General features: G+C 46.2%; 1 protein-coding gene across 5 annotated transcripts in view; it reads right to left on the reverse strand.

The window, feature by feature from the left end:
• Positions 1-6,583: 6,583 nt before the first annotated feature.
• Positions 6,584-23,088, reverse strand: part of fubp3 (far upstream element (FUSE) binding protein 3) — a 33,852-nt gene continuing 17,347 nt past the window's right edge. Inside the window, exons 3-20 of one of the 5 annotated variants that reach the window (XM_064307032.1) lie at positions 22,284-22,317; positions 21,935-21,984; positions 20,923-20,994; positions 19,676-19,733; positions 19,041-19,203; positions 18,631-18,729; positions 17,987-18,085; positions 17,228-17,327; positions 16,418-16,521; positions 15,419-15,547; positions 14,457-14,598; positions 13,611-13,771; positions 13,073-13,146; positions 12,401-12,477; positions 11,722-11,790; positions 9,172-9,243; positions 8,666-8,796; positions 6,584-8,340 (exon numbers count right to left, since the gene is read on the reverse strand). In XM_064307032.1, coding sequence (XP_064163102.1) covers positions 8,332-8,340; positions 8,666-8,796; positions 9,172-9,243; positions 11,722-11,790; positions 12,401-12,477; positions 13,073-13,146; positions 13,611-13,771; positions 14,457-14,598; positions 15,419-15,547; positions 16,418-16,521; positions 17,228-17,327; positions 17,987-18,085; positions 18,631-18,729; positions 19,041-19,203; positions 19,676-19,733; positions 20,923-20,994; positions 21,935-21,984; positions 22,284-22,317 — 1,643 coding nt within the window. In that variant the 3' untranslated portion in view covers positions 6,584-8,331. Of the gene's footprint in view, positions 8,341-8,665; positions 8,797-9,171; positions 9,244-11,721; positions 11,791-12,400; positions 12,478-13,072; positions 13,147-13,610; positions 13,772-14,456; positions 14,599-15,418; positions 15,548-16,417; positions 16,522-17,224; positions 17,328-17,986; positions 18,086-18,630; positions 18,730-19,040; positions 19,204-19,675; positions 19,734-20,922; positions 20,995-21,934; positions 21,985-22,283; positions 22,318-23,088 lie in introns of all 5 variants that reach the window. The other 4 variants (XM_064307031.1, XM_064307034.1, XM_064307033.1 and 1 more) reach the window with 4 other exon arrangements.

The following is a 23,088-nucleotide window of genomic DNA, read 5'->3' on the forward strand; positions in this document are numbered from 1 at the left end:
CTAACTTAAATTGCACATTTAGATTTTGCGGACGCTATATGTATATGTATACGTATTTTTTCTTGATTTGACTCTGTACTCCACAATTTTAGATTCATGATCAAACAATGTGGTTAAAGTGCACATTCTCAGCTTGTATTGAAAGGTATTTTAAACACCTTGGTGTCAATATGTAGAAATGACAACACTTTTCATACATAACCCCCCCACCATAATATTAATATGGGACATATTAATATTATGTGAATGAAATTAGCCATGTTTAGTACTTTGTCGCATATCTTTTGTCTACTTGATGTTTGTTATCCATAGACATCACCAGGTGCTGAGTGTCTTCTCTAGTGATGCTCTGCCAGGCCTGTACTGCAGCCATCTTCAGCTCCTGCTTGTTTTGGGGGCTAATTGCTGTAAGTTTTCTCTTCAGCATATGAAACGCATGTTCAATTTAATTCAATTTAGGTGAATGATTGGCCAGTCAATAATTTTCCAGTTTTTATTTCTGAAAAACTCAATTGTTGCAGTATGTTTTGGATCATTGTCTTCCTGTAGGAAGACGCGCGGTCCAATTAGTCTGGAGGCATTTGGCTGAACTTGAGCAGATAAGATGCTTTGTATACTTCAGAATTAATTCTGCTAATGCTATCAGCATCAACATTATCAGTGAAGGTAAGTGAGCCAGTATCTGTGGCAGCCATACATACATGCCCAAACCATGACATCCCCACCACCACGTTCACAGATGAAGGGGGTGCTTTGGATCCTGGGAAGTTCCTTTTGGCCTCCACACGTTGCTCTTGCCATCACTCTGATACAAGCGAATCTTGACCACAAGAGCTTTTTACAGAAATCTGCTGGCTTTTTCTGGTAGTTCTTACAAAACTCGAACCTTACCATCCTGTTTTTGTAGATAACTGGTGGGACAGTAGTCACTGACACATCCATGCCTGTGTCCTGAAGAGTGTTTATGATCAGTCAGACATGTGTTTGGGTTTTTTCTTTATTATAGAGAGAATTCTTCAGACATCAGCTGTAGAGGTCTTCCTTGGCCTACCAGGCCCTTAGCGATTATTCAGATCACTAGTGCTCCCTTTCTTCTTAATGCTGTTCCAAACAGTTGATTTTGGTACGCCTAGGGTTTGACCTGTGTCTCTATGCCTTTGTTTTTATTTTCTTATTTCTCAGCTTCATAATAGCTTCCTTGGCTTTCATTTACGCATCTCTGGTCCTCTTCTTGACAAACTCCAGTAATAGACATCAAAGGAAATCAAAAGCTTAGAATCAAGACTAGATAGGCTACCGAAAACGGTCTCATACCTGCACTAAGGAAGCAATAGAACACACCTAACTAATCAGAAACACCTATGAAGCCACCAAACATTATGGTGCCGTGAAAAGGAAAGACTAGCCTACGTATAAAAAGCGCTGTAATTTCGACACGGTGAAACCAAAATGTATAACAATAAAAACTTTAACCACATGTGAATTACTGGATTACAAATTTAAAATAGTGAAGTAGGCTACAGCGCCAAATCAAGAATTAAATATAACGTCGCCCGAAATATATTGATATACACATTTATGATATAATATAAATTAATATATTTGTATATATATTATTTGCACATACATATGCAAACATTAAATTAATCATTTGGACGTGATCTAATCGAATTTAATTCGCCTTCTCCAAATTAGTCCTTTTAGACCTCGTTCTGTTTTAATAGATTAAAAAAATTTTTTTTTTAGCTGATTTCACAAACAAAACATCAATTAACTGCAACGGCAAATACAACTCTTGTTTTATCGAAAATGCATTTCACATTCAAACCTTACCGATATTCCGTCCAGGTTTAGAGGTGTGCAGTGTTAGGCCGATGTCTTAAAAGCACATTTTAAATAACGAATTAATCTACGTATAAACAACAAATAGTAGGCTACATATCAGGGAACCAAAACCGAGGCATTCAATTCAACCGAAGTCGCGCTCCGTTCTCAACACTGCATTCGGAATTAAGTTACGTATAGGCTAGGTCATACATTTCTGTTTTCATACAATGTTAATGCTTGTCGTTGGTCTCACTGTGTCCCCGAGATCGTGGTTTCTGTAGGCCGTGTTAATGGCTGGTTTCCCTTTAAAAATCAAATTGTAGCCTATTTATTTCTCATTATGTGCTTTATTCAATTCATTTTTGTAGCCTGTTCCATTTTCATTGTCATCTTTGCCAATTAATCTCAGTTTAAATTGCTTCTACATAGTCTGCAATATCCAGGGTCACAGAGGCCTATTAAAGACGCGCTGTTAAAAAGGCTACGCGAATCGAATTATACGTTCAATTACAATTACAGGCTCAGTTACAATGTTGTTATGCGTCTTGAAAATGAATAAACAAACAACGCTTTACGGTTTCTTTTCCGTCACACAATTCTATCTGTTTTGGTTAACACTTTAACAACGCAATGTAATCGTAGTGGAAATACGTTACACCAAAGCCAAAAACGGAAAATAATTGCTGCATCATTCTTTTAATTGAAGAGACACGAGCCAATGATCGACGCGACATAAAGAACAATACGCAACGAAATATCTAGCACCAGAGTGAACTATAGGCCTATATTTATGTAACTTAGCCTATTTGCTTTTATTACATATCACTACGTTGATCACTTTATACGTTCAGTAAAAACAGTTGTCAAACTATTAATGCAAACATAATTTCCGCAAGCAATTCAGGTAATTTTAATTTAAATATGAACGCAGTTCAAAAAACTAAAAAAAAAAACAACGAATGCACATACGTTCATGTAAAAAACGCAAGATGCCAACAACTCGTTAGACACTGAAAACAACATCGGTTAGCTCTGCAAAGTTATTTTTTGTGATATTGAGGTTACAACCGTCAGTATTATCCTTTATTGTAATGAATTTTATTAATTATTAATTTTACTTGTATATTAATTTTACTTGTATATTACCTTTGTATATTACTTGTATATTACCTTTAAATTGCATCAACAAAATTAGTACATTTACTTCAATATAAACCACACAAGGCATACTCTATCTTTAGCATTTAAAAAGGAATGTCTACATGTGGATTCACACACATTCACATAAATGCACTGACGGACAGACAGACAGACAGACACACGCACACACGTAGAGATTTACATAACCTCCTAAAACATGGCAATTCATTTTTGTCCCCTGTAGGGGACACGATTCTCTGGTCTTAATCTCAAGAATCATATATTCTACTACGCTGATACCTATACTGCAAGGGGCATCCAATAAAAATAAATAATATTTTTCAAAATATTTTCACTGCAACATGTTTTTGTCATCCAAGACACTTGTATTATGTTAAAAAAATTTCAAAACTTAAACTTTTTTTCTGCCGAATCTCAGGAGCGTAACTGTGTTTGGGCCCATGTGAGGGCTTGGTGTGACACAAATTCAGGCACGATCAGAACATTACTGATTCATATTAAAAGTCACACAATAAAATGTTCAGTGTTAATTCAACTCTAACAGTACATATGAGTCAAATGGTGACCATATTTACTCTGTAAGAATTTATTTAACACTGAACATTGTATGGTGCAATTGCAAAAAATTCAACCGTTTTCACATGTTTACTAAAACTGGCATTCAATTTCTCATATTTGCACAGAAAAAAATACTTTTAAATGAGTATCAAGCTCAAATAGGCATCAAATTCAATTTTTCATGTGAAAGATAAACTGAGGATTTTTCCTAAAATGGCAATGAAATCAGTTCTTTTCATGACTGACAAAAAGAACAAAATGAAAGAACATTCAAACCTAGTATCAGTTCTTGAAAACCATATTGTATGTAATCATACTTAATCTCTTCCATCATTTTTCCTCAGACTTCTTCAGTGTGCAAGGACGTGCTGTAATGGTCTTTTTGTGCCCTTGAAGTGTAGCACAAAGACCTCTCTGCCTTTAACACACACACTCACGTTTGTGTGTGTGTTTGTGTGTGTGCGTGTGTGTGTGAGACTTAAGATGCACTGAAATACAAAGACTACAGTCTAGCCGGGCAGATGCTCTATATTCTGACCAAATATTGAATTCCTTCCCCCTTCCCCCTGCTTCCGCCATTGATGAAGGCCAGTGTTCCAGCTGACATTGAGGAGCAATGCAGAAGGAGCAGCAGTTTGGAAGTCACCAGAACCCACCAGAATATGGACCAGCTAAGGGTACTGGACTCAGCTAAAGGGCTAATATGGACCAGCTAAAGGTACTGACTCAGCTAAAGGGCTAATATGGACCAGCTAAGGGTACTGAACTCAGCTAAATGGCTAATATGGGCCAGCTAAGGGTACTGGACTCAGCTAAAGGGCTAATATGGACCAGCTAAAGGTACTGACTCAGCTAAATGGATAATATGGACCAGCTAAGGGTACTGGACTCAGTTAAAGGGCTAATATGGACCAATTAAGGGGCTAATATCAAGTAGAACTTTATTTGTCCCCAGTGGGGCAATATGGACCAGCTAAGCGTACTGGACTCGGCTAAAGGGCTAATATGGACCAGCTAAGGACAAAAACCAGGCTTCCAGAAGCCAGATATGGGCAATAAATCAAATTCATGAAGAGATTGACATATCGATACATTTCCAAAACAACATTTCCAAGACTCAGCTGAGCCATAAAATGGGTACACATCCATTCCAAAAAAAGTATACAGTTCCCACCATAATGTTTCGGACAAAATTATATATATTTTGATCAATTTAATAAATTGACACTATAGCGCAGTCCTTAAATGTTTGGACAGTGACACAGTTTTGTTTTGGCTCTGTGGTCTGGTTATAGTATTGCAGCAGTGAACACGGATAAAGTTCAGACTGTCAGCTCTAATATGAGGGTATTCACATCCATATCCAGTGATTCATGTAGGAATTACAGGGCTTTAAAAAAATACTTAGTCCCCCTCCCCATTCCAATTTTAAGGGATCAAAAGTATTTGGCAAATTAACATAATATTAAAGTTGTCCCACAGAACGGGGTTGGGGTCTGTGCATAAGAGGTTGCAGCTCCTACATGGTTCACCTGTTATGGATGCAAATACCCTCTAATAAAAGCTGACAGTCTGCACTTTAACCTCATATGCATCATAATATTTCAAATCCAATGTTCTGCAGTCCAGAACCAAAAAAATGAACAAAATTGTGTCACTGTCCCAATACTGACAGACTGCACTGTAATTCAACGCTGGTAAAATACCTTTTGACCGGACTGGAATCACGACAGCCATGCTAATCAACTCCTCCCTGCAGCCTCTCCTTATAAGGCTTGCAGGGCAGAGAACACGTGGGCTTTTGAAACCATGTGCAAATCAACTGCCTGTTAGGTGTGTTCAAATGCGCCTAATGCACCTTAATGGACTCTCAAAATTAGACTGAAGAAAAGAAAAAGCCAACACACAAGCCAGACCTTGAAATTAAATAACACCACCACCACACACACACACACACACACACACAGAAGCCATGATTTAAGGGAGGGGGGGGGGGCCTGAATGCAAAATACCCCTTACCTCTATACAACATGAATCTATTGTCTGATTGACGGCCTTAAGTGAAGAGTAATAAAGGCAGATGGCTTTTAATGCAGCTCTTAAAGGGGATGCTGCTCTTAAAGGGGGCTCCTCCGAAGCTGCTGCTTGGCCGACTCTGGGCTCCGCTCGTCCCCACTTGGGATTCGACCGAGCCACAAATTTCACATCCTTACGGGGACGGGGTGCGGCGTGTCAGTTTAAACTGTGGAAGGTGATGACAACCTCGATCGCACCTCCTTTATATCTTCATTTGTTCATAAATAAATACGCACAATTTCGCAGGGCTCCACGCTTCTATTCCAAGGAGCACGTGTGTTCCTAAGCTGAAGAATTCAGGAGTACACTGCTGCATATTAGTACCTGTGCTCCTAAATTATTTTGTCAGGGGCAAATGCTCCTAAAATGGGAGCACCGTAGAGCCCCGTTTCAGGTCTCATTTACCTCCGAGTCCACCTTAGGGGACGAAGCGGCAATGAAGCACCACCTTTCCAAATTTGTGTGCAATTGGCTTCGTTGTTTAAGCTTTGAAAAATAATTTATCTTTGTCTGTCACCAACAGAGGCACGGCAGCTAGCCTAGCTGCACACCTGGATTCTCTGCCAGATTTCACCCCTTCAAACTGTCAAATCATCCCAACAAATGCATAGGGCATTCAAGACCAAATGTTTGTGCAGGTGCTGATGGATTACCCCCACCCCAAACAGACTTATCTTGGATGTTTGCACATTTTTTTTATTGAAGTCGTATAATATCGCTGCCGATCACGAGTTTTCCGCCCTCCTTGAAATACCTAAGGAACGGACGAGCTAGTTCAACTTTGTGAAACTCAAATTTAATCTCACAAGGGTAATGATGTCAAAAAAAGCAAGAAAATCTGAAGTTCTTTAGCACACAGCAGTTAATAACTGCTTTATAACACACATATCATAGACCCTAGACGCCCATAAAAACAGAAACGTGCGGACAATTTTTTAGAGAACGAAATGGATAGAATATCTACAGGGAATAAACATTTTTATTTTTGAGAACATGAAATTCTGAATATATCTTCAGTATACTGGATAGATTGCCTTTATAAGTCTTGGATCAACCCAAGGAGCCCTGATTTCAACTCACAAATGACAAAATTACACATTGGAATGTGCCCAAATTAAAACCAAGCCAAAAGAAAGCAAAACCCTCCTCCCCCCTCCCCAAACATTTCAACAGAAACACAGTTACTTTCGACTTTTTTTTTTTAATACACTGTTATCTGTACATGAGGAAAAAAAACACTAAAATTAAACATTTTTTTGAAATTATAATATCCCTTTTCATTAGGCAATGCAGTTAATACTAGATTCATTTTGTAACTAATCAATCATACATACATTAGATCACACATAGTAGAAAGAAAAATAATTAAAAAGGTATTAGCATTGGACTGAAAGAGAGTCCACAGTGTGTACTGGTTGGGGCATAGAGTGATCTGGCCGGTACCAAATAAGACAACTTTGATCTCAATACTTAGAATATAAAAAACTACTATTAATCATTACACAGGTAGGATCCAATTGAAGCTTAGCAGTCTTGAGGTTGAAGCACAGAGTACACATAAAAAAATTCTATCATCGCTTATTTTTGTCCACACAAGCAAGATGCAACATCGAATTTCAACTAGCACATTCACCATCTTTGAACATTTTCAGTATGAAAAGAACGCAGAGCATAGGGACAGTTTTTCTCCTGTGAAAATGACTTGCTGAAAAACTCTTTGATTTAATCATATATAATATATATTTTAAATAAAGTATTTAGTCAAGTATTTGATCATACATACATAGTTTAACAAGATAGCAAAGGCAAAAAAAAAAAAAAAAAATCTCGCAAAATGCAATACCCCCCCCTTTTCCCATGCCAGAGCACTGTAATTTAAAAAAATTATCCATTACATTTTCAATGCCTAAAAAAATAATCTAAGAAACTACAAGTTAACGTTTGTCAAAATATTAGAATCCATCTTTGTTTCAAAAATGAAATAAGATATTGCACCTTTTTTAAACCAGAAGTACAATAAAAATGATACTGAATAACAGAACACAAAGCCAAGAAACAGGAATTACATTAGGAATTTACTGCCATTTTTTGACAACACCCCTGGTATTTTGTAACAAAAGAATACCCTTTTCCTGTAACAAAATATCACAGTTTCGTCTCACTGAATTAAAATGCGTTATGTAAAAGTAAAAGACAACACTTCTTTACATATTCTTAAAACATCTGTTCTTTCATGACAAAAAAAAAACAACAAGGACAATAATGTGCTCAAGACTGCTAAGCCATTAATTACGATTTTATTGCAACAGAACTAGAAAAAATAGATTATATTGCGTTTTTCTGAAATGTTACAATTCCGGGGTACGTTTTGGTGTTTTCATATTTCAGTTAAAAAAAAAAAAAGAAAAAAAAAAGTATTTGAAAAACAAAACAGTTCACTCAAATCCAAAAGGGATCCCGGAAATTGTCCATTCAAATAATGGTGTACACAAGTATTTAGTAACAATTAAATGTTCCTGATTTAGAAATATTTTTATTCTTTTTTTTTAATTGTATAAGTCGTTCTACAGCTAGTGTTTCTCACTAAGAAAAAAAGTAAAAGTCTTCAAGGCGTTGCAAATCTAGAAACCTCTGTTATAAAAGGTTTTGTTTTTCATCCTCTCAGCGATTCAAAAAAAAAAAAAAATCTTCAACTAAAGGGAATCCACTCTAATGTTCCTGGAACAAAAAAAACAAAAAACAGTAAATGAAACAGTTACTAAGTGAGGATGGAACAGAGAGAACACTGACAATTCAAACAAGACCAGGTTAAAACCTAGTATATGGCTGAACCTAACACACATGATCCGGCCGACCAATAGTGTAACTTCATCAGTCAGTCAGTCAGTCACAGACATTCGCGTTTGTAGGGCTGGCCCTGCTGTTGCGGCCCAGCCAAACAAACTCAGCGCACAACTTTCCCAGGACCAACATGAGAAAAGAAGTCAGTGATGCCAAGTACACAGGTAAGGGCGGGGGGGGGGGAGGAGGGCGGGGGCTGTACCTGAAGGCCGGGGGCCTGTGCGGGCTGGGTGCCAGGGCCGTAGTACGCCCCCTGCTGGCGGTAGTACTCTGCCCAGGCGGCGCTGTAGTCCGGGGGGGAGCTCTGCTGGGAGCCGGGCCCGGGGGCCTGACCTGGGGGGGGGGGGGGGAGCAGGGCAAAATAAATAAAGCACTGCTCGCTCCTCTCTGCGAAACGCCCTGCATGCGCCACTGAAAACGCACCACTGCATCTGGCCCTGCAGCATTCACACACCCCTCTCCTCACATACACCACTCGCATAAAACACCACTACTAATAATAATAATAATTAAAGAGGAGCAGAATGAACGAGAAGTCAAATCATCTGTATGAAGGCAAGAGGCAAGAGTGCACGACCCCTTTCAGAAACATAACGAGAAAAAGCACAACACACTCCCCCCTGTGCAATGCACATGCTCCAGTGCTTAAATAAGAGGAGGGGGGTGGGTGGGGGACCCCCCCCCCATCCCTGCAGGGCAGGTACCCACTCTGCTTCTTGTAGTACTCCTCCCAGGCCTTGCTGTAGTCAGAGCCGCTGCTCTGGGCCTGGGTCTGCTGACCTGGGGACACAGAGCGACAGCCGGTTAGCAAACAAGCTGCAGAAACAAACAGACACAATGCGGCAGGGCTGCAGCTTGCACAGGACACCCTGAGCAACCAATAGGGTTTAACGGGGCCGCCTGGACGGCCTGTCAGGGTCCCGCTTCACACAGCAGGATCACCGAGTTAGCTGGATAGCTGCACTGAGTAAAACCCGGAACCCTCCCAAATCTGGAACATGGACTGAAGTAAAAAGAGCTGTTCTGGATTTTACTCAGCACAATCACACAACTAAGTCAGTAATCCTGCTTTGTGAAATCCCCCCCTCCCCATTACATTTTAGGCATTTATCCAGAGTATCTTGCACAGTTTATATATACAATCCATTTATACACCTGGGTATATACTGAAGCAGTTCTGGTTAGGTACAAAGCTGAAGGGTACAACGGCAGTGTCCTACCTGGGAATCAAACCTGCAACCTTCCCTAACCACTGCGCTACACTATCCCCACTTAATCACTCTATTCATCGTCAAGAGCTCGTGGATTATCGCCCGTAAAATGACATCTTAATAACCAACACCTCATTAATAAATACTTCAACAGTTATGCAGGAGAAAGGGGGCGAGACAACCCAGGAAGTCCATAAATAAATTTCAGTACCTTTGTTAAAGTCCCCAATCTTGGTCTTAGAGGGCCAAAGGGGTCTCCTGGTTTGTTTTCGCCAGAGAAGTTACGATTTAAACCGTTTCACTGCGAACCGGGCTTAAAAAACGTCGCAGTCTTCAAACCGGAAGAATTTTAGAAGCTACAGTACTCTGCGTACTCTGCAGGCACTGCGATCGACGTTGCCCAGGCAACACTCCTCTCGCGGTTTGTTGTTCTGCGTGAAGCGAGCTGGCAGAGGCTCGTTTGTGCGGGAGTGCCAGAGGCCTAATCCAATTTGCAAAACATTCAGGCGAAAAGTGGCTGACGACACGTACAACGTGCTTCGTGCATCAATCCGGTTCACGGCGAAGCACGGTACTCTGAGTGGTACTTTCATTTTCATTTGAGCTGATTATGCGGGGATACGGCATTGCTAAAATGTACCTACTTCTCCCCCACCTTATTTAAATGGTAAATATAAAGTCATATGAAGTAGGGATGTGAACGACATTTCTGACCGCAGACTAGCTGCTGTTTGAAAAGGGCAATTACCGACTAATCGTTTTTTCCCACGGCGGGCTATGCATGGCAAATTGTGGTCACTCACTCACTGACTCAGGGAAGACCTGAGAGGGACGTTTGGTGGGACGCATGTGCAGGTGCATCTCCCATAATCACCACTTCGAGCAGCACAAGATTTTTAAGCACAGCTTTATCGCCTAACGTTACTTTAGCTAACCCTAACATGTTAGCGCTTCGGGGGGGAGGGGGCAATGTGCAAGTACCATAACCATTCAAAACTGTGTGCTGCCATGTAATCTCAGCAGCTAATAAAAATGAGGAAAGCAGAGAAAAATACAGGAAAAATACAGAAAAATATGCAAACTCAGCTCTGAATATACTGTTTAATAGCTTGACTTATAGCCTAGCCTACAATTTTCCAGGACATTTTGTAAATTTTCTCATTTTCCAGGTGTTTTCCATGACTGGAAGACTAGTCGATAAATTTCCAGGTTTTCCAGGACGAGTGGGAACCCTGTGGGTGCTTTTTTGGCTGTGATCCCTGGGCTCGGATGTTTGGTTCATAGGTGGGTTAGCACCAGAAACGCTGACGGGTGGTACGCAAAGAATTTGGCAGCACACATTTGGCCATGAACAGTGTTTCTACGGCGCTTTGAAAAATCACTCCACAGAGCACTCTTTTGAGAGCTGGCCATCCTTTCAATGGACAGCAAGCGAAGCGAACGAAAAGTCCCTCCCGCCCCTTCTGCTACCCATTAAGAGCAGTAGCCAAGGTAACATTTGGCAATCTTTTGTTTAGAATAATTTGAAGGGGGGATGGCGAACCTATTTCAGATTAATTGAAAATTAGACATGTTCTGGGCTGACAATCAATGAATGGACAAATTTATAGCATCCCTAATATAAAGTAGGCTCACGCATTTTATTTGCAGATCCAAAAGTACAGTGAAAAATGCAATAAAAAGTTAATTTATAAATTGCACGGGTTTTTTTCCATCCATATTGTCGCATAATAAATAATAATAATCGTAAAACTGTGAAACTCATGTCCTCAGACTACCATCCCACCATCAAAAACATCTCATACCGATATGTCCCCAGTTATTGCCTTCAAATAAGAAAACTATCCAGGTCAAAGAAACCAGGCAAGGTGAGTTAATTAAAGATAATTAAAGCAGTTAATTAGTTAAGTACTGAACAACACAGAAACCCCCAGCAGGCTCTCTGGGACCAGGAGGGGGGGGGACCCCAGATTTAGGCAGATGCAGTGTGAGGGGGGGGTACGGAGTCAGTGACAGAGGGGGGGGGGGTATGGCCCGTGGCACTTGCCTAGTTTTTTATAATACTGCTCCCACGCTTTGGAATAATCCATCTGCCCCACCTGGGATCCATTGTGACCTGCAACCAAATACAGATACCACTGTTTGAGAAACAGCCTCTGCATCAGGAGTTCAGATCCATTTATTATTTCCTCTTATTCTTGCCTTCAAGACCCCAAAGACTTAACCGCACCAAAATCTGAGAAAAATCCGTGCAGGTTATGCTCCGTAGACCCCCCCCCATACGCCCCCCGCCATTTGAGAATGGGATGCACCAGCAGACCGTTTTTAAGCTGCAGAGTTTAGTTTAAGGCATGAGTTAGTGGAAGCTTAAGGAAAGCGGAGTCTGGTACGATGAGTTCCTTTGCGTTTAGAGAACTGTTTGGGGAGTCCCCCCGTCCCCCCCATTCAGTCTGCTCACTGTCAGAAGCTGCACGCTGTGTGGGGAGGGCTGAGGATATTACACTGGGGAATAAGTAAAGGCACAGCCCCCCCCCCCCAGATCATTTGGCCATGCTTCCAACAATTTGGAAATTCATCCCTGCCCCCCCTCCTTTCACAGGTCTCCTGCCTTAGCTGTGGATATGTGGGGATTTTTTTGTGTTCGTGCACTGAGGCCAGATTCACCCCGCCCCCCCCCCCCCCAAGTACAGGTATGGATATTTGGGGATTTTTGGGGGCTCACTTACTGGGGTCCTGCTGGCCCTGGGGTTGCCATGTCTGGTATGTTGTCCCCCAGCCGCCAGTCATGAAGGTCTGAGGTCCACTGCAGAGAGAGAGAGGAAACAGAGTGAGACATGGCAACCTTCAGGACATCAGAGAGAGAGAGACACACACACACTCAGGACAGGAGAGAGACAGGAAAGACAGACAGACAGACAGACAGACAGACAGACAGACAGACAGACAGACTGGAGAGACAGGAAACAGACACACACAGACACTCATGACAGCACAGAGACACACACTCAGGACAACAAAGACACAGGAAACAGAGACACACACACACACACACACTCAGGATGGCAGTCAGACAGGAAACAGACACACACACACACACACTCAGGACGGCAGAGTGAGACACGCACTCAGGACGGCAGAGTAAGACACACATACACACAGTCAGGACGGCAGAGAGAGAGAGACACACACACACACACACACATTCAGGACAGCAGAGTGAGAGACACACACACACACACACACACTCAGGACTGCAAAGACACACACACACACACACACACACACTCAGGATGGCCTTCAGATAGGAAACAGACACACACACATTCAGGACAGCAGAGTGAGAGACACACACACACACACTGAGCAGAGAGACAGGAGACGGGGCGGGGGGCACGTACTTTTGGTGAGGTGTCGCGGGACCCTGTGAGAAGGGGTTCAGACCGAAGCTGCTGCTGCTGCTGAGCCCGGAGCCCTGTGGGGGGAGGGGACGGGGGGAGGGGTTAGCGAATGAGGGAACCCAGCGACCCGCACGGCGGTAACCAGGAGCACGGGGAGGGCCGACAGCGCTTTAACAGGACGGGCCGCCCGGCAACCCCAACGCCGCCTTTTTACCCCCGAGCACCGAAGCGCAGGGAAGGCTGCGGCCACCGTGGGGCGCTGCTGCTCACATCCCGACAGAGCGGCGGGGAACGGGGAGCGGGGAACCTGAACGCCAGGGCTGCCCCCACCTGCCCCCACACCCCAACCCTGTTCCAGGAGATCTACTGTCCTGTAGGTTTTCACTACAAACCCTAACAAAGCGCACCTCATTCAACAGATGAGGTCTCGTAGAGCTGATTAGTAGGGTCAGGCGTGCCAAATCAGGGTTGAAATGAAAACCTACAGGACGGCAGATCTCCAGGAACAGAGTTGGGGGCAGCCTTGCGGTAAACGTACCCCGATTTTTTCGTCGATCAGCTGACGAGCGAGCTCCATCTGCTGGGGGGTGCCCCGGATGGAGAAGATGCGGACGTTGGGGTCGGTGTTGGGCGGGGGGTTCCTCTGCAGCTCCACGTGCGCCCCCGACTGCTGGTTGATGTTCTTGATGGTCTCCCCACCTGCAGGGGGGGGAACAGACAGAAGCAGAGAGAGAGACGCTGGGTCAGTACCCCAAAACCTCACAGCCCAATAGCAACCTCCAGAGCCATCATGGGGACAAGCACAACACCTCACAGCCAAAAGCGTCAAGGACCTCCTCCAATAAGCTTCAAGAAGGAAGCAACAGCTAAAAACAAGAGTCAAGATTGATGTAATTCCATAAATGACCCCATCCCTCACATTCTGCAATTAAACAAATTTGAAACATTTGTGAAAAGAAAAAATTCTGAAAAATAGACTAAGATTCCATAAAAGGTGCAATGGATGAACAACGACAGTCCAAATCCGGCAGCTCCAGCACCCCTGGCTCATCCGGGCAAGGCTGCATGATTAGGCCTAGCGTTGCCTTGCAGGGCAGCTACAGTCGGCACTGAGCCGATCCGGACTCAACACTGAGCCGATCCGGACTCAACACTGAGCCCATCCGGACTCAACACTGAGCCCATCCGGACTCAACACTGAGCCCACCCGGACTCAACACTGAGCCCACCCGGACTCAACACTGAGCCAATCCGGACTCAACACTGAGCCAATCCGGACTCGGCACCGAACCGTGAGGTCCATCAGAGCGCTAGAACAGCACATGAGCCGGACGAGCCAAGATGGCAGACCTCCAGGAGCAGGGCTGGGCAGCGGCCGGCGTACCTTTCCCGATCACCAGGCCGCACTTGTCAGCGGGTATCGTGTACGTCACTTCCTGCAGCCCCCCCGGCGCCCCCATGTTCCACTCCCCGCGGCCTCTGCCCCGGCCCCGGGGCCCGGCGGGGCCCCCAAATCCGTCCCTCTCCTGCAGGAAACAGAGCACGGGAAAAAGAAAAATATCAGCACCGATACAGTCACAACCCCCCCAAAATACGTTTAAAAAAAATCAGCACACATACAATCACAAACCCCCCAACTGCATTTAAAAAACTCGAGCGGTGTCTGTAGAGTGCCCCATTCCTGCCCACGTGAACTGCCCCCCCCGAGCGGTGGAGCAACCTTCCTCCGTCTAGACACCGCAGTCTGGACTCACCCCTCCAGACTGCGGCTCGGTACCCCTCCCCCATCCCCCGCCCACAACACTCCATCCGGCCTTCTATGGCGGCTGTGGAACCTTTGTGGATTCAGGTCATGATACTCAGTTTCCGGTCTCCATTTTGGGGCTCGTTACGGAGGTAACCTAGAGGTATGGCACAGTTACCCTGCGCTAGTGCTTCAGCGGGGCTGTGCACACAGCGCTGCACAGGGTTACACAGTCACTCAGCAGGACCACAGGGGGCCGCACATTACACCTGTAAGCGGCTGTAACCATGGTGAATCAGTCAGGAAACGTCCGCCAATTTACTGTCAAGTCCGGCAGCCTGGCCAACGCTCGACCGAGCCTCCACCTAGAAGGCAGAGGCTTCCGGAGTTCACGCTCGTGAGAGCAGATCCTTCGGTGGGGAGAAGAGGGGAGGAAAACAAAACCGCGACAGGAAGTGACCCGTGTAGCACCACGTGGAGCTCACCGACCCCCCGAGGGTCAAAGCGTGCGACCGTGTTCCCGAAACCCCAGAAATGGGCACCGTGGGTGGTGGTGGGGGTGGGGGGGGGGTGGTTTAGGCAGTCAGTTGAGGGCAGTTTACCTGACCGTACGCCTGTCTGAGGAGCTCCCCCCCGCCCAGCCAGAGGGACAGGGGTTCGAGTCCGGCCGAAGGGGAGGCGAGGGTGGCCCCGTCCAGCGGCCACCTGGCACGGGTTTGGGAGGAGACGGGCTGCGCGGGTGACAAGCGTCAGAGGGGGGGGCGGGGCTTACCCAACCTGCCAATCAAGCCACTGCCGCGTATCCAACCAGTGAATACGTCGCATTCAAGTGGACGAACCACCTCTGACCGTCCTTGCTAGTTCCAACCAAATGCTAAATTTTGGGGGCAGTGTCGCATAATGGTTAAGAGACTGGGCTTGTGTCCTAAAGGATGTAGGTTCCCAGTTTGGGCATCTGCTAAATAGACCGAAATGTTCAGGGAAGAGTGGAGAGACACAGTGGAGCAACATGTTAGGGAGAGTCACACCAAGGTTACAGGTCGTCTTCCCAGGAGCAACACAACTCTGCAGGGCATGACTCCTCACCTCAAGTAAGCAGCTGACTTTTTTTAAATCCTATTTTATCCTATTGAATATATATTGAAAATATATTTAGAATTTTGCTTTGGGGAAAGACGCGACTAAAGCTAGCGCAAACAGCGGCTACAGCTAATCTGACGATCTGATCTCGACTAGCTTGCTGTGACAACCATTTATGGTGACAACTAAATTGTGCATACATAAATGGAGCACAGTCAATATATTTTATATATATTACAAATATATATTGTGTTGTTATGTTCGTCTACGTCCTTCTGCGTTCGGTGGGCGGTGTCGTTATGTTCACGGTGGCCCAAACTCGGGCGTAACGTATTGGTCCGGGGTGTAAACCGCCAATGCTACGGCTGCGTTTGAGCCTGTTGACAAACCCGCCCAGCCGAACGCTGGAGGACGCAACAGCGGATGTGTTTTCACACGGAGGCTAGTTCTGCTCAAGCAGCCATTTTGTGGAGTCTTTAAACGCAGAGTGAGAACGTTTCCCCGGTTCCCCGCGTCCGTACCTGTGCGGTGTGAACGAGCTCGTTGATCAGGTGGACCGCGTGCTGACACCTCTCCGGCTGCCCCATCACCTGGGCGATTCGGTCGGGGCTGATGCCGTCATCTGGTGGGGCGGGGGGGGGGGGGTGGGGGGGGCGGAGAAAAAGGGAGCTGATCAGCATTAACCGGCCAATTCAATCTCAGGAGCTCTCTGCTTCCTCACACACTGGGCCTTCAACCTGAACACTACCGTCATTTAAACTCAACACTCGCTGCTTACCCCCCCCCCCCCCAAATTACAAAGCACAGCCAAGTTAACACAGGGCAGTCGTGGAGGAAGACCTTCCCTTAGCGGCTTTAGCACGCAGTCTGCGGGCACCCAGTCGACTGCAGGGGGTTGCAAGATAGCGAATGCAATTGTATGTAGCCCTATGAAGCTACTGGCCACAGTCGGCAGTGGCACAGTCCGGATTCGATCCAAGACCATGGGACTCATCTGTGCACTACAGGCTGGTGCCATAACCGAAAAGAAAAATATAATTCTAACAAGAGCACTGAGACTGTGCTCAAAGCAGTGAAAGCACTGCCAGCTAAATCCCACTGATACAGCATCTCTCATTCCAACAAGTAACCATGGATACCGACGTGGGTAAAAAACAATAACAACAATATTTTACTTCAGAATTCCGACATTCCCAAATTCCCAGGCTACTGGATCCCAGATTCCCAATGGAAATTCCCGAAACTCCATGGAATGTGCTCCCAGTGACCCCCCCTTTCCCTTCGGTGAAGCAACGACCCCCACCACCCCCCCCAAAAAAATAGCTCACCAGGCTTAAACTGGATCCTCACACCTGCGTCGTTCTGAATCTTCTTGATCATCTCCCCATTCCTGCCGATGACGATCCCCACCGCGAACCTTGGAACGGCCACCTGAGGGGGGCGGGGTTTGTGGGAAAATGGGCGTGTCAGGAAATAATCAACAGGAAGTACCACCTTCACCTCGCTTTTTATTTCTGGGATTTTGAGCGAACGGAAGAACGATTATTCCGAAACACTACAGCCACTCACAGGCCAACTGGCTCTGGCAGTAACCCACGTTCACCACTAGGTGGCCGAAAAAGCAAAACGGTCACAGCAATCGAATGGAATGTTCCATTTAAGGCAAAGTTTTTTTGGTTTGGGGTTTTTCTGCCACACCCAATAAAACACTCAACCTCCCCAGGGCACAGCCCCCAGGCCCCCCCCCCCCCCCAACCCAGCTGACATCTGTTGCTCAAGCTGTGAACTGTACCTTAAATTTGTCCACAAAAAAAACCTACTTCCCCATGCTTGTGAAACTAGGCGACCAGTCAAAAGAAGATCTAAAATGGGTGACTCATCTCATAATACTGGTTTCCTCGCTGCTGACTAAGAAGGGCTCAGACTACCTCCGCACCGCCCTACAGGACTGCCCTTTCCAAAGGCCCTCATGCCAGGGAAAAGCTCCTTCCTGCCGCGGGCGAGCGCGGGCAGCCCCCCCCCCCCCACCAGGCGGAAACGGACGGGCTGTCCGAAAGGTGAAAGGTCACGGGGGAGGGCCGGGCTCTTACGTCTATACTGCTGCCTCCGAGCCGGGAGCCGAAGTCGTTGCGTCCGGGCCGGAAGTCCCCCTGGTCCTTGATGATCTCCACCACCAGCTCCCGCGCTTGCTGCGGACAGAGGGGGAGAAGGGGGGGGGGGTTAGAGCAGGGGGCCTCGAGCCTAACTAGAAAGGGACGGCGTGGGTGCAGGCTTTTGTTCGCACCAAGCAACGACACGCCTGATTCTACGAATCAACCGCTACCCTTTGACGAGCACCCAAATTAGGAGAATTGGGTGTGTGACTGCTCGGCTGGAACAAAGGCCCGCACCGAACACAGGTGAAACTGAAGAGCCTTAGTTTAGAGACCAATTATCGGCTTAGGAGGTTTTAGGGGGGTTCTAGTGCTGCACCCCACATGATGTGTACGTGCTACACCTTTCCTGTCATTGACCATGGCCCCCTATCCAAGAATATTCTCCCAACAGGAAATGAACTCATCCGACCAATCGCTGAGGGAGGAAAGGCTTAGCAAAACAGACATCTGATTGGTGAATACAGATATTGCGCCATTGGTGAAAAACTTGCTCCTTGCTCCAGTCTCTCCTCCTGATCCGGAGGAGTTACTCGTTGTTGGCGTTTTTGTGGTTGCCCCGGGAGACGCAGCACACCCACCTGCACTTTGTAGGGATCTCCGGTGATTCTGAGGGGTTTGTCAGCTCCCGTGTTCATGGGCCCGTCCTGAATCATCAGCATCTTCACCCCCGTCCTCTCCTGTAAATCCCATTAACACACACCACCCAACGTACATTCATCAAGCAGCAGCTTGTTTTTACTACGGAAGTGTACCGCTAGAACAATCCGCACATTCTTTCAGTGAAGGAAACACATTTCATCTAATCAGATGTGTGAATTTAAATTTCAAAGAGCGACACCATTTTAGGAGGCAGTGGACAGGGGTGCGGGGCAGTGGGCAGGGTCAGTTCAGGGGTGCGGGGCAGTGGGAAGGGTCAGTTCTGGGGTGCGGGGCAGGGGGGTGTGGGGCGGTGGACAGAGGCGCAGGGCAGTGGGGCAGCAGGCCGCACCTGCAGCTGTTTGATGGTGTCCCCGCCCTTGCCGATGACCAGGCCCACTTTGCAGGCGGGGATGATGATCTCCTGCACGGCGCTGTTCCCGTCCATCTCGCTGTGGAACCCGGGGCCGTTTCGACACCGCTCCACGATCTGGCTCAACAGCCGCTTCGCCTGCCTGCGGACCAATCAAAACACGGCTTCATCCCGGACACTTACACCTGCACCAATCAAAACAAGGCTTCATCCCGGACACTTACACCTGCACCAATCAAAACCATGCTTCATCCCGGACACTTACACCTGCACCAATCAAAACATGGCTTCATCCCAGACACTTACACCTGCACCAATCAAAACAAGGCTTCATCCCGGACACTTACACCCTCACCCAATCAAAACCATGCTTCATCCCAGACACTACACCTGCACCAATCAAAACAAGGCTTCATCCCCAATATTTACACCTCCACCCATCCACACAATGCAATAAAAAAGGTTTCACTTTTGTGTGTGTGAGAGAGAAAGTGTGTGTGTGTGAGATTGTGTCTGTGTGTGTGCGAGTGTGAGTGTGTGTGCATTTTTCATGAAAAACTTTCTTCTGTTTAATTTCAACACCCCCCCCCCCCTTCAGACCCAAAGCCACTCACTCGATGCAATCCGGGCTCCCAGTCAGAGTGCAGGGCCTGTCCATCATGCCCCCGCTGTCTGTTGGGACAACACAGACTGCTCAGTGTACATTCCTACACTGCATCTACTGCATGTTCCTACACTGCATCTACTGCATGTTCCTACACTGCATCTACTGCATGTTCCTACACTGCATCTACTGCATGTTCCTACACTGCATCTACTGCATGTTCCTACACTGCATCTACTGCATGTTCCTACACTGCATCTACTGCATGTTCCTACACTGCATCTACTGCATGTTCCTACACTGCATCTACTGCATGTTCCTACGCTGCATTTACTGCATGTTCCTACACTGCATCTACTGCATGTTCCTACGCTGCATCTACTGCATGTTCCAATGCCGCATTTACTGCATGTCCCTACGCTGCATCTACTGCATGTTCCAATGCCGCATTTACTGCATGTTCCTCAGCTGCATTACTGCATTTCCTAGTGCATTACTGCATGTCCCTACGCTGCATCTACTGCATGTTCCAATGCCGCATTTACTGCATGTTCCCATGTTGCATTTACTGCATATTCCCATGGTGCATTTACTGCATGTTCCTACACTGCATTTACTGCATATTCCCATGGTGCATTTACTGCATGTTCCTACACTGCATTTACTGCATATTCCCATGGTGCATTTACTGCATGTTCCTACACTGCATTTACTGCATGTTCCAATGCCGCATTTACTGCATGTTCCTACACTGCATCTACTGCATGCTCCTATGCTGCATTTACTGCATGTTCCCATGTTGCATTTACTGCATGTTCCAATGCCGCATTTACTGCATGTTCCTACACTGCATCTACTGCATGCTCCTATGCTGCATTTACTGCATGTTCCAATGCCGCATTTAATACACGTCCCCATGCTTCATTTAATGCATGTTCCTACACTGCATTTAAAACAGGTTCACAAGGTGCATTTAATGCATGTTCCTACACTGCATTTACTGCATGTTCCTACGCTGCATTTACTGCACGTTACTACACTGCATTTACTGCACGTTCCTACACTGCATGAAATGCATTTTCATATGATGTGCCTCACAGCTGCTCAGGTAAATATCAGTCACAAATGGATAAATGAAAAAACACAAGTGCAGTGAGATCTCCTGTTAAACACTAAGGGCAGCTGTAAGAGAATAAAAGCTTGGCCAGGTTTGTGCTCACGTAATGCCGTTTCCACAGGTGTTCATTTTGGACGTACCTGCTGCGATCTGAATCTTGCAGCCCGACTCCAGCTGAATTCTTGTGATCTGTTCACCTCCTCTGCCGATGACTGGGGGGAGATTGGGGGGGGGGGTAGGGGATTTAGCCATGCCTAAACATTAAATTCCCTTTGCGGTGAAACGCATAATTTCCTTCAAAGCCGTGGCAACACTGAACACAATGGCGCACTACTGGAGTCAATGGTCAAGGTAAAGCTGCCCGTAGGCAACTATGCACTCCGACACAATTAAGAAACAAAGCGAGGCAGCGACGAGCATGCACTCAGGAGTGCAGATCACTGCAGAGGACAGACACCCACACAAGCACCCTCCTGGGCCATGTTCAAATTGGCACACTCGCCTACTATTGAGTATGCAGGTCACACAGGAGTTGGATACTCAACGGTAGGCAAGTGTGCCGATTCGGACACAGCCCTGGTCTCCGTCTGAGGGAACACAGGTTTCTAACGGGCAGTGCATTCAGTTTCTGGAAGGAATTCCTCTTTAAGGCTCTAGGATTTCTAACAAGCACGGCCTCCTGCCCCAAACACAGATTTGGTTGGGTGGAGGACGGCAGACATATGAAGCACTTACACATACAGGACAAGGTTCTACAAACCATTCATTTCATCAGGCACAAATCCCCATTCTATACCCACATCATCAGTAATGTGTGGGTTCCACACCTGCATACTCATTATGTACCAGAGAACTGGCCCACGTGATGAACTACTATACCAAACATACTTTATATAAACTTTAATTACACTTCAAGTACTATTACTTTTTACTCTATTATTTCACATGGGGACGGACTACAGGAACTTTTGCTCAGATTTGTTTAGCCACTGAATGTATACACAAGCGCACCCCTAGAGGGCTGAAAAAGCGAGGACCCAAATTTGCCCTCACATTCCCCCCGGTAATGCGATTTTGAGCCCGAATGGCCGATGGGGCACAACAAAGCAGTCAAACCATCCGGCTCAATGGACACCGCCGCAAAATACTTACTGAATCCCACCATTTTATCAGGCACTTTGAAGTCTTCTGTCATGATAGCCCTGCAAGAGAAAGCCACACATTAGACACCATGTAGATGTTTTAAGTCGGTGGTGGTGGTGGTGCAGGGGTTGGCTGTAGGACTCCACAAAAAGTGTTTTAGCGTGGCAGTATTAGTGCACCTGACAATTGTGTCACAGGCACTTCTGAGTGATGGTCATATGACCACTGAACACACCTGTATGGAGGCTGGACACTATATCCTAGCCCAGTGCACCACGTCTATGGAGGATGAGCACTGCATTCTACCATAATTCTCCCATATTCTACCATATCATGGGGCGAATTAGTGAAGACTCACCTTTGATGCACCATTCCACCAAGCTGGTTACCCACTGTGAAGGAGAGAAAACGGGGGGAAGAAAGAAAGACAGAATGAGCAAAAGACGCATGCGCTGCGGCGGCGATGCATTTAATGCGCCGTTCTGATGCGGCAAATAAAGCCAGCATGTCATGCTAAAAGAGAAGCCTGGTCATACTCATCTGAGCCTCTCGCTGCAAATTCATTTTTGCCAACCAGACTCTCTGTAGCTCTCCAGACTCATGCTCTGCTTAAAAACACCGCTTGGGCCTGATTTACCATTACCTTTAGCACGTGAAAGACCAATAGCATGTCCAAAGACTGGTCATGTCATTTGCTTTGCACCAATCATAGGAAGTGCTGCCGGTTTTGTGTGCGCTGAAAGGTTTCGCGAACGCTAAAGGCCTTAGTAAAATCAGGTCCCGAGTTCTCATTTGTTAGACAAATAAAATGTTTAACGTTTCCTTCGTAAGCTGATGATTTGTGCTCATCCACTTCACCCGTGAATGTACTTGCAGTTGTTAAACCCAGTCAAATACAAGTCATCAGTACCAGTGCCAGAATTTCCATATGACCCGCCCTGAACAATCGATCTGGGTACAGGGTGCGATACTGCATTCAGCCACCCTGCGGCGGACCAGGGCGAGGTGGCGCAGTCAACACTGCCCACGATAGACCAGCCATACAGGCCGGACCAACCATACAGGCCCCGCCTCTTGAAAGAGGTGTTTGGGGCAGGGCTACTCCAGCAGCGCTCGCTAAACAGCCTGCCTGGTGTACGGCTAGTCCAATGCTAACGCTAACG

This window comes from Anguilla rostrata, chromosome 14, assembly GCF_018555375.3.
Source record: "Anguilla rostrata isolate EN2019 chromosome 14, ASM1855537v3, whole genome shotgun sequence".
In the NCBI taxonomy this organism is placed as follows: Eukaryota; Metazoa; Chordata; class Actinopteri; order Anguilliformes; family Anguillidae; genus Anguilla; species Anguilla rostrata.